General features: G+C 38.2%; 2 protein-coding genes across 3 annotated transcripts; one reads left to right on the forward strand and one right to left on the reverse strand.

Annotated features, from left to right (window-relative positions):
- Nucleotides 1–261: 261 nt before the first annotated feature.
- LOC5517105 (UDP-glucuronic acid/UDP-N-acetylgalactosamine transporter) lies at nt 262–5,400 on the reverse strand. 2 transcript variants are annotated; one of them, XM_048728383.1, is made up of 14 exons: nt 4,924–5,400; nt 4,759–4,792; nt 4,441–4,527; nt 4,301–4,368; nt 3,776–3,847; nt 3,428–3,496; nt 3,271–3,341; nt 3,161–3,192; nt 2,512–2,604; nt 2,128–2,195; nt 1,958–2,036; nt 1,788–1,870; nt 834–910; nt 262–539 (listed from the first exon to the last, which is right to left on the reverse strand). In XM_048728383.1, the coding sequence occupies exons 1-14, from the start codon at nt 5,064–5,066 to the stop codon at nt 451–453; spliced, it is 1,065 nt and encodes a 354-aa protein (XP_048584340.1). In that variant the 5' UTR covers nt 5,067–5,400; the 3' UTR covers nt 262–450. The 2 variants fall into 2 exon arrangements, with proteins under 2 accessions (XP_048584340.1, XP_048584341.1); XM_048728384.1 differs by having other exon boundaries at nt 783–910.
- A 12-nt stretch (nt 5,401–5,412) lies between these two features.
- LOC5517165 lies at nt 5,413–12,129 on the forward strand. The gene is made up of 4 exons (XM_032387146.2): nt 5,413–5,548; nt 8,699–8,798; nt 9,137–9,274; nt 9,803–12,129. Exons 2-4 carry the CDS (start codon nt 8,699–8,701, stop codon nt 11,620–11,622), a joined length of 2,058 nt encoding a protein of 685 aa, XP_032243037.2. The 5' UTR covers nt 5,413–5,548; the 3' UTR covers nt 11,623–12,129.
- Nucleotides 12,130–12,341: the final 212 nt, after the last annotated feature.

Genomic DNA, 12,341 nt, shown 5'->3' on the forward strand with positions numbered 1-12,341 from the left:
AGCTCACGAACGCGCAGGGCTGGGGTTGAAATGGATTGTGGCGATATCATTGCAGACTCATGGCCACAAATTGCTGGGGTGGGGAGGGTGCGCACATGCTGATATACAAAAAAAGTAAAACGAAAGCTTTTTGTAGGGCCACAAGAGTGACACGCTAGAGGAAAATACCCCTGGGTTTCCGAGGATGGGGGGGACTGGGGCGCACGCACCCTTCGCGCCACACCCTACGTAGCTACGCTTCTATATTCAGAGTCCAGAGAGTCTACTAAAAAATCTCACATATTAGCTATACATCTGACAATAAAAATGATAAATATATCATGTTTTGAAAAATCTTCTCAAATAAATAACACCATTTCTGTGTAAAACAAATGAAATGGGCACTGGATTGGTATGGTTCAACAGCATCTACAACCCTCGTTTGTCGGCTGTCTTGCGACACTTGGCTAGTCAGAGTGGGAGTTTTGGCCGGCGTTTGGCTTGGTTTGTATTGGGGTTTGGACTGGTTTTCACATCTGAGATGCCATTCACAGGGCGGCCTAGAATACAAATCAATATATCTTGTTCAAACAGAAAAAGAACACAATTCGATCAAGAAGTAGTTTTTTTATGAAACATAATTCAGACAACTTTTTTTTTTGTTATTCGTTAACAAAGTTATTTAGACTTTAAAACGTCACGGGACTGTTCTGTTATTTTTATCGTACTATTATTTACTGACGATTTCCCCATCTGAGAAATAAAGGCTATGGGAACTTGGCACTAGCTTGCTACTGGCCCACCTGGCAAAGGTGAGGCAGCTCATACATCAAGTCTTGCACGTTTTGCTTCACCTGTATCCGTGGGGGGTGGGGGTGGTGGTTGCTTCTCCCGGAACGTGATGTACGAATAGATTATGCTACCGGAGACGCTTAGCAGAAGAAGGAAAAACAAAACGTTAGAGGTTTCAACAACTTGAAATTCTTTCATCTGTGTTACATTATTTCATTTTGTAGTTGCTGCCATTAGTCGGGAACGTTGGTCAAGAATACACTGTAGGGGCATAACGCTGAACAATGAAACACAATGATGACATGTGAGCCAATCATGACTCAATGACACTTATGCCTGGTGCGCACTAGTGACATAACGACATAATGACATAGGCGTGTGTACCCTGTACCCATACAGGGGCGGATCCAGGATTTTATAATAGGGGGTGGATAATGGCCAGATAGATGGCTTGTATCTAATCCAGTGGTTTTTGGTAGGTCACACAGATCTGAATAGAATTGAATTTGTCGTGCCAGCAAAGTCAAGCAGGCGAGGGCACATCGACAGTACCTTCTCCGTAGTTTTTTCAAACAAAGTTAATTTTTAATTTAAATTTTGCTCAAAAAGGGGGGTGGATATCCACCCAATCTACCCCCACCCTGATTCGGCCCCTGGCCCAACATAACGACATGAATATAAAGACATCTTTTAAGTTATTATGTCCAGGTCGTTATGTTGGGCTTAAAAGAGTGCGTGCGCCTATGTTGCTATGTCGTTATGTCACTACTGTGCACTAGGCATTACTCGCAAGGGTGTGCTAATAAGCGACTGTGTCAACACATTAAAATATACTTGTGACGTGTGGTGAACCAACAGCTAGAGAAACTTCAACTTTCAAGTTTCATATTTTTTGCGAGACTGCCTTTCTATGGGCAAACCCCTTGGTTCCTAAATATTATAACTAAATATTTGTTTATGTTACAAAGTGATTGTAGACTGCTATGGTGTAGATATCTAAAAGAGACTTTCTTCACCTGATATTGAGTCCAATAAAGTTTGTAATGCTGAAGACATAATCTCCACCAATAAACATTCCAAGGTAGGTTACTAGAATATTCTGTAAAAAGGAAATTATAAATAACGTTAATGTTTATGTATGGTTGTTCTAAAAGCATGTGGTGGAGGTATACAGTAGACGAATTACCTTCAAACATCCTACAATTGTCGTTGTAAGGGCAGAATTTGCCTGGGTACATAGGAATATGGAGTACATCAGGATAAATCTAGAAAACAAAACCAGGTACATACAACATCACACCAAAAGATCAACTTATTTATATATGTATTGCCTTCAATAAATTATCTGCTACATACCCCATTAAACAGGACATGGTAAACTGTAGAACAAATGCTATGTCTGTCCAGTGTTCATACAAAGAAACCTATAAGGTAATTACAAGGGTTTGTAAATAGGAGGACTATTGAATACTGTAAAAAAAAATTGAAAAGGTAATTTTAAGGCAACAAACAGAGAATGCAGGTAATCAAATTGGACTTCATTTTCAAGTTACATACACTGCTTGAAAACTGAAGGAGGAAAAAAAGGTCTCCCTATTATAAATAAAAATGCTTTTGAGATTCTAGTGTTAATCACCTTATGAAGGTCATTTGTGTAATATGCTATCAATACTGCAGGCTGAAGGTCATTTGTGTAATATGCTATCAATACTGCAGGCCCCAGATTCTAGTGTTAATCACCTTATGAAGGTCATTTGTGTAATATGCTAGCAATACTGCAGGCCCCAGCATAAAAACAGCATTGTAAAACATTAAACCATACTTGTTGAGATCCTGGAAGACAATAGAAAAAAAGCACAGTAATGAGGTAGGGGTCTGTTAATGAAAATGCTTGCAAAGAGAATATAAATTAGGGATAAAAGAAGTACATGGATTCACTCTTGCATCCAAGGCGATAATAAGAGGAGTTGTAGAATAACAATGTTCAATGCTGCCTGCCCATGCCTGTTGGTATATTTTATAGAAAATGCCTATTTGTTCATTTCATTAAAGCCCTAATTCTGGTAATCTCCTGTCTGTGACTTTTCAGGATTTTCATCAGTTTTCCTAACATCCATTGCAGTTATCAAAGAAAGTATACACGAAAATTGAAGACTCATTGCTTAGATTAAAGCATGATATCAACAAAACACATAAACAAACACAAACAATTTCAGTAGAGTTTGTCTAAGAGAGAGGTCTCATGTCAAAATGCTTATTATACAGAATACTTTAGAACTTAGCTTGCTTTACATGAATGCCCACAGAGCTGGCCTTAAGGTGAGGGCATGGTGGGCTCAAATCAAAATGTTTACAAATAGAAAGCTTTTTATTAGCTGTTATCACATACTTTAGCATTTAGCTTCTGTTTTACATAAACACCTAAAACAAAAATAGAAAGGTATTAAAAACACTATAACCTGGTAATACTCAAAGAACAGGAAAAGACAATGTACATACCATTGGCAGCAGTAAATACATCATTTAGAAGAATATAAAAGTATCCCAATGTATCAAATGCCAGGTCATCACTGGAAGAAAATGTATCATTATTTATACTGTTATTCTGTGCACTTTTGATACCTCTCTATAAAAAAGTCACATAATTTGTACAAACCTCGCTGCTATTAATGCTCCAGCAATCATCATAAAAACTGTCAGCTGAACTTTGACTGAAGCTCTGTGTCTAAAAAAAGAGGCGCTAAAATTTTAGGTAAGCTGCACAGAATGCTGTAAGATTAATTATAATATTGTGGAAATAGTTGAGAGTGTTTTAAATAAATCCAGAAAAAATTATAAACATTAAAAATTGGTAATAATGGTTGACCCCTTTTTCTTGAAAACTCTGTACTTCTCCCTCTTTTAAAATTGCACAGTAGTACAGCAGTTAAAAAAAAACGCACATTCTTTTCAATAACTAATCAAAATATATCACCAATAATCAAAAATATAATTGTATGCTTACCTCAAAATAATATATTCTCCTATCATTGTAAACAGTATAGAGAATCTTCTTAAAACTGTAAACATTGGCAAACTGTAAAAAATAAAGATTCCATAATAAAAAGAGAGGCTTTGGAAAGCTTGTCAGCAACGTGAACCACAGGTATCCCAAGCTCCCAGTGTGTGATTACGCTACTTTTGACTTAGTTGGTAGTAATTGTACTATGAAATAAAATCTAAAAAATCTCAAGAATATTTGTACATGATTGTTGTGTCCTCAATGTAGTCAGGATTTAATTTGGGCGAGTAGTTTGCGAGCTGTGCTGTTGAGTCTCCCACTATATTCATTTCTTAGCAGGCGAGTATCCGAAACCTAGTGGAGAGGGTATGGGATTATTTTGTTGCAATTCTAATGGCCTTTCATAGTAGAATGACGGGCTCATTTTAACCCATATGTTTACTACAAACTAAGTCACAATGTTGCATGGTCACACACTGTGAGCTTGGGATACCTTTGCGTGAACATTGAAAATACAGTATAACTTACTTTAACCTCTTAGTTCCTCCAAGACCAAATACAAGATTAAGAACATATATGAGAGGCAGAGGCCACACCTACAATAAAATAATTTAACTTAGTTTTGGACTATACAGTACTACTTTGTGATGGATATCAAAAAACCTTACCTTTATAAAAATCCCTCTATGGAAGTCTGGAAATTTTATAAATCCAAAGGTTTTGGCACAATACAATACTACCACTGTGGCTGTCATCTGTGGAAGATAACAACATCAAAAGGGGATCAATTAGGGGATGACACAGAGATGGGGAAGGGGGCAAATGCTGCCTGTAAAATTCAAGCAGAGGGTTGGATTTATTTTGACTTTCCTGGGACTTTTAAACCGTTCATTTATTTAAAAAAACATAGGAAGCCCTAGATCTCGCAATTTATGGCAATACTGTTAGCATAGTTCGCTGGTTATGACATATACTTTATAACTTACCTGCCCAATGCCAATAAACTGAAAAGATGGGAACCTGATAAAAAAACAACAACAGAATATTGAAAGCTGCAGCAGTTTTTCTTAAAGCAAGCATGACATTCTGAAAGATTTGGACATTCTTGTCCAAATTTAAGTACAAGAAATCTTGTTTAAGTTAAAACTCACTTGTACGACGTTAGGACTCTCTTGTTGACGACCACAATCAGAAATGAACACAGTCCGTAAAACAGCGCTGTACAAAGTCTCCTCGCCAGCGAGACCCTCTCTCCAGGAGCCTCCATGTTTACGTAGGAATTTTTGCTCCTCATTATACTAATCAATAAGCCTGGATGTTCATTGCTCGCATATTTCGTTCGATAAAAAGTTCAACGTGGCCGCCATATCAAATATTTACTCAACCGGCATCCGCTGATAGAGTTCTGCAGGCACAGAATTTCCGCGAATACAAACCGTATAGTTTCAGTCACAAATCGTAATTTTAGTCACAATTCTTAGGTTATTGTTTTGTCATTTTATGTTTCCCTAGAAATTAGATTGGGTATAATTCAGCTGCTACATGCTAGTGTGGTTTGCTTTTCTATTTGTTCTGGTATTTTCACATGAAGAGTCGATGGGTTACCTGTACATTCGCAAAGGCCGACGGTCTTTTTTCGCAAGGATTTCTGGGTTTGTTTCGCTTTGATCGAAAATAAAACGATGATAAGTGAACAAAGGTGAAAAACCTTAACAAACCGCAGCAAAATCCATACATCAAGCGGAGTTTCGTACCTTCTGTCTACCACAGCAAAAGGTAGAGTATATGTTAGTACTGTTGACGACTCTAATCTGTCGAATATCGTGCATTTATACAAAACGAAGTACAGCGGAATTAGGGTATCCTGAATTTGTTGCTAAGTGTAATTAATGAAATCGAAGAATTTATTAAGATCAAATGTCCTCCAAGTTATTTCTACATAAATGCTAGTGGGTAGATATTAAAGTACCAGTTATGACATTCATATTGAATACTCATGAATGCTAGTGGGTAGATATTAAAGTACCAGTTATGACATTCATATTGAATACTCATGGAATGCTAGTGGGTAGATATTAGAGTACCAGTTATGACATTCATATTGAATACTCATGGAATGCTAGTGGGTAGATATTAAAGTACCAGTTATGACATTCATATTGAATACTCATGAATGCTAGTGGGTAGATATTAAAGCACCAGTTATGACATTCATATTGAATACTTAAGTTAGAATACTGACTGTCCCATAAGTTTTGTATATCATGAAATTTTGAAATCATAAGTTAATCGAGTGAGGCTGATAAAACGTGATGATCGAATTTCATGTTGCTCTTTATTTTCAAATTATTTCACATATAAACGTTTTTAATATACAAATGGACCATTCGTCATCTAAACTGTCTGTATTAAGTGTAATTCATGCTGTAGTCTGCAATCTGTAACAAAACTAATGGTACACTTTCCCTCCCCCTTCCTCAATGTTGGAGGGCAAATGATCACCTTGCTACTGCTTGTAACGCAACGACAATACAACTATGCGAACATCAAAATAGGATCGCGCGTAAAATTGGACAGAAGCTTCAGAGACGACTATTTTTCATTGTAAACAATCTCATCTGTTTCTTCATATAAGAAATACCGCCTAAGAAGAATTTATTATGTGAGAGATTTTCACTAAAAATTTAGTCACGCAAGCTTGTCTCGGGGAGAAGGTCATTTCAATAAATTCATCTGTTTTACAATAGTTTTGCTAAATATCCGACACTTTGACACACAGTTATGCTTGAAGAATTCAAGCAAAGTGTATGCAATGCTTTTTCTGTGGAGCATTCGCTAAAATCGATGGCTACAGACTATGTCTTTTGTTCTTGCTTATGTGGCTCAACGATTAACATCAACGGTTAACCATTTTAAAATTGTTTAAAAAATACCTCACGAAAGAAATTCGAACTCTAAAATAATACAGTAACAACTTGAGATTCAAGCTCATAAATTGACACTAGTTTTGTTTGAATGAGGGTTTGGAGAGAGAGCTCATGGTAGACGGTTGACCGTCGTTTTACTAAGATAAAAAGGAAGTCCATTTTTATATAAACAGTCTACCACGGTTGACCGTTCAAAAAAGCCTTAATATATATTTCAAATCATTTGTAAGCTTCGTATACCAAAATTGCTTTGTGATGGCAATAGAATAGACGAATGATTGAAGAAATCCTGCTACCATGAGTGGGAATAATATTTTTCTAAAAATGGTAGACCGTACACGGTCCACACCCGCTTTTTCGCACTGCCATGCTAAATGTATAAACACTAGTTGTGATGTACATTGAAAATGAAATGAGACGAGGCTCTCATGTTTTCTACAACAGATAAACCACCTATTTATCGCTTTCTTTTGTCGATTTGTTATTTATTGTTTAATTGGGAAATACTTATTAGGTGATGATCTTTTTAGTCTCTATGCCTTTATTTATTACCTAAATTGGCCATAAAAGCGGTGTTTTTCCGCTAAATACTCCGAGGGATGGCTGCTTTTGCAAATGGAGACAATCGACACGATATATAGACAGTCATCGAATAAATTTTATATTTTACAAAATTATTGTCTGCAAATATCCTAGCGCACCTTCTTTAAATTCAAATTAATTGAATAAAATATTCCAGATAGCGCATATATATCCCAAAAGTATTTTCTGGGGACTTCAACATCTTTACTTCAAGCTCGAATAATTAATAGATTGAAAAACTTTCATTAGGGTATGCGAATAAAGAGAATACATTTTAAGAAATCGATGATAAGCGTGACAAATTCCAATCATTCCACTTCTGAGACAATCTGTAACAAAACTAATGGGACACTTTCCCTCCCCCTTCCTCAATGTTGGAGGGCAAATGATCACCTTGCTACTGCTTGTGTTTTGAGCTGAAAAATCGCCTCTAACCAATATTAATCGGGGGAGAGGGTTGGCGGTTGTTCGTATGGGAAGTGTCCCACTTACTTTTGTTGTGGATTGTAGCTCGTCCTGTAACTTGTTGTAAATAGTCTTTTTACATCTTCTATTATCTGTTGTAATTATGTAGTTTTTAAAGGGTCCGCAGTAAATGGCCATGCTGTTGCGGCTACCCCGCCTATTGTGGTGAAGCTAATAAAATAAAATAAACAGGGCAAGGGGCTGAGTTAGAAAATAAAAATAAAGGAGCAGTAGATCACCCTGTTAAAAGGTTTTTGGATTCCCCTTCCTACCTAACATTAATAAAGTTCCAGGTTCCCCTTTGTGTACCCAATCCCCCCATTTATTCTCCAAGCCCCTCCCCTTTTAAAAATCGAACACTCTAAGCACATGTTTGAATTTAAATACTTGAACCCATTAACTAATGCACTTGTCATTTGTTTCCACTGCCCCCACACCCTCACAACATAGCAGGGAAAGTTACAACACACAGCAGCAGATTTCAACTTATTCCACTGCCTACCACAGAAGTTTATCTTACCAAATTCTCTGCAACCCAGGAGCACATTTCAATCCATTTCTATGGGATTACAAGCACCACTATTACTGTCACACATTGGTTCTGAGAATGTATGAAAACTTCTATAATGTGTGAAGAGGCTACAAAAGCCCCCCCCCCCCCCACCCCTCATGCACATGCATAATATGACTCTAAAAACATAATTCAAAAATTACAGTTACAGTGAATGGGCCAATGTCACCCATTTTTCAGGACAGTGGGATAAACATGAGTGATAAATATGGAAGTATATGAAAAAAGTACCTCATTTTCATGAATACTTTAATGCTGTAAAAAGTTTGACTGCCCAAAATCAGGAAACAAATTGTTTCTTTTTCTTCAATTACAACAATTTGTCTTGTATCCTGATCCGAAATGACATTGACTCATTTCTAATGTGTACCCTGTTTTTAGATGAGTGAGGATGTCAAGTTTAGCCTGTCATCTTTTGTTCAACAAGAAAGAAAAAGGTCTCACAGCCAAAGTGAGCAAGAAACCTTAAGTAGTGATTCAGGTATGTTATATATATGTTTTATAGTACAGGCCACATCCAACTGAGTGCGGGGGGGGGGGGATAAACTGCCCTACCCTGATCAACCCCCCCTGACCAAGGAAAGTAAGTGTAGATTTGAATAGTGCTAAAAAGATAGATATTGACAGATGTTTCGAGGCTACTACCTCTTCATTAGTGTCTAGTTGCAACTGGAAAATTGAGTGGGCATTCAAGAATTTAGAGGAATTTAAAGTCAACATTTTGGTTTAAGTGTTCTATGTTTGAAGATTGCATGTGCTTCCTCTTCTCTGTGGGCTATTCTAGTTTTGTATATTTATCTTTTACTTGTATTCTGATAGCAGGGGGATCCCCTCTCCAAGTCGTCTTTGTGAATGACCTTGTTGCAGTGGGTGATGATCAAGAGGGTGACGACTCGTTTGGACTGCCAGATGCCACTAAATACTCTGGTGAAGTCAACCCACACTTTAACCCAGCAGGTTTGAAAGCACATCATTGTTTGTATTATAAAATGATTTAAATAAACGAGCTTGTATTAACTGTAAAACTCACACAAATATTAATTTTGTATACCGCTTTTATGGAAGTATCCCTTCTCAGAACTCTTATACGTCTTGCATAAAGGCTGTTTCAGACATAACAGACACAAATGGAATTGTTCCAACTAGTCCCGTTTATGTGAGCCTTTAGTTATTTGTTTTTCACTGTAATAGGGTACCGTTGTTTCTAGTACTTATTCTTTTATTTTAATTGCTAGATTTCCCTTTATTCGCATTATTTTTTCAGACCTTTTCTTTCATTAGAAACAGTATATTTTTTCAATAGTTTACCGTGTACTCAAAATATCCCTGCGAAGAGCTGTAGCACATTTTGAAATGTGCTTTAAAAAAAACCCAGTAATATTAGTTTCATTAGAAACAGTATATTTTTTCAATAGTTTACCGTGTATTCAAAGTATCCCTGCGAAGAGCTGTAGCACATTTTGAAATGTGCTTTTTTCGCCCCAGATCAGGTTGATGGTCTTCCTGTGTTCACCCGTCACGATCGAGGCATATCTCTGCAGACAACAATGGAGATCTGTGTAGGTAACAAGTTCGACCCACGCTACGTATGTGACCGACCTCCAGTAGAAATCAACGAGTGCGCTACCTTCATTATTGATCTCACAAAGATCGAAAATAAGACCCTCGGCTCAGATGCCGATTTCGGACGGCATTCAAGTCCCTCGCGATTCATCACCGCTAGATTTGACAGCGATGGCTCTGTGATTGACATGACCACTCTGAAGAGTAGCGCAGATGCAGAGTTACCGCCGGCGGCGGGCTATGTGAATTACAGGCTCAAGCGGCAGTACAGCTGGCATAGGTGGAGAAAGGGCTTCACGAGAATTCTCACTCGTGTAGAGAAAGATGGCAAATCAAACAGGTATGGGGTACTACAGTATAAAGTTCCTCCTGAAGAGATCATAGTTCAGAATGGAATGGAACTTTCTAAGGGAAGGAACGAAATTTCTCAGGAAAAGGTGGCAAAGAATCATGGAACGGAACTTACCGACCGACGGGGTTTCTCCACCAAAAGTAGAGACAACACTACAAGCGGCTCAAACCTAAACTTGCATTCTGGTGTAAAGGAGTTAAAAACAGTTAATAGAAGGGTTGTCCCTGAAACTGATACAAATATTTGTACTATAGTCACATCGTCAGAGATATCTCAGCCGGGAGTGGGCAGTGAAAGCAGTAACTACGCTGAACCCCACTCTTCATCTACGGCTGACTCAGCGAAAGCTGATATCTATAACATACTGAAGGGGGTCAATTCCGAGAGGCCAAAGACTATGGAATCGAAGTTATTGCCAGATACATCAAAGCTGTTAAAGCTCCTCGAGAGGGGAGACTTCATGCGTGACGTGTCATTCAGTACGTCCGTCAAAGAAAATGGCGCAAATACATTGAATGTGCGAACCTTTGCTATGGGCGAGGTTCAGAAACAATGGCTAAAATCGTTCTGTTCGGGAGGGAAACCGAGATCATGCGCAAGTATAAAAATGACATGTAAGATTGGAGATCATTTTCTAACTACCGTGAGCTGCCCACTACCTATGTTCGTGCGGAAAGATGACAGCAGCGCTAACCCAAGAGTTCTCCTTGCAATGATGACGAGCATGACCCATGATAAGACGGATTACGAGTATCTCGCGATTAATCTCCGCAGGGCTGGTGTCACCAGTATGGTATACGGCACCGATTACACGGAGGGCGTGCGTGGATTGGAGTTAGGATTCCCTGTTCAAGACACTAAAAACATCCATTTTTACTGCTTCGATGCAGTCAGAGCTTCCATTGAAAACAAGCTCGGTGCTTTGAAAATGCCGCTGCCCGAGAGAGAAGTCCTTTTGAAGCAGATTTTTGGCAGTGGTGAGCAAGACATGTACTGTTTGGTGTCTCAGAACACCGAGGCGGCTTACAATACGCTATTGAGCACTTTCCAGAAAAAATGGCCAATGGCCTTCTGTACTTGGTTTTCAAACACGGATTGTGGCAAGGATTCGATAGATGATACAATTAAGAGGGGCATGATCAAGGCCGTACGTGCAAAGGGGGGCTTAGGGCCAGCCAAGTACAGCAACAAGCATAACCTCACATATCTAGACAGTGTCATTAGCGAGATGAGTGATCTGCGTACAGATATCGCCGAGATTCACGATTTGGTGAAGAGTAAGGCGGTAGAAGGCCAGCTTGCGGAGTTTGTCAAGGCGATGTATAACATGGGAGACTTCCGGTTAGCGGAGGGTTATAAGCACTTGGGAGTGTCTTTTCTTTCAATGTAGCCAAAAAGAATCGGGGGCTATTTCCCGTTGATTTAGCCTAGCAGAAAGTTTAATATATAGATTTAGGCACTGCCTAAAAGCAGAGCCTGCGTGGATGCACTTTTTTAGCAATACTTGTAGCAAATTTAAGGATATAGGGGATGCAAACTAGCTTTGGACTAGTATTATTTTATATCCATTTCCAAGTAAATCCTGGTGTCTTGGGTACATTACTAATTTCTGACATGACCCCCACCCCCTGGGGTTTGACTCTCCAAAAAAGTAGATGGGGTGTAGATAATCATCTTTTAGGGTATAACCTTCACCCAACTACTATCCCTCAGGGGGTGTTTAATGGTTATTCTGATACTGCTATCCTTTTGGGGTATCAAATTAATGAATTTTTGTATTCAATAACAACTGATATATTTACCTGCCTCCACTCCCCCAGGAAGACTACCCAGGATTATGATGGATGAATGAATTGAATTGAGCACGAGAATGACAATAAATACTTTTATTAACAAATGGGTGCCTTTTAGAGAATGCTTGTTTTTATTATCATTGTGCAAATGCACCATTATTTGACATGAAAAAGTCAAAGCTGAGATCCAGCAGTATGGGATTGCTTTTAGTAGGAAAGTGGTTTATACACGTAAGTAGGAAAAATGCATGATGTTAAAAAAGGTGTTATTCTGAATTATTAAAAATCATGGCTTTTAATTTAAAAGCATTTATTT

Source organism: Nematostella vectensis, chromosome 1, assembly GCF_932526225.1.
Source record: "Nematostella vectensis chromosome 1, jaNemVect1.1, whole genome shotgun sequence".
NCBI lineage: Eukaryota > Metazoa > Cnidaria > Anthozoa > Actiniaria > Edwardsiidae > Nematostella > Nematostella vectensis.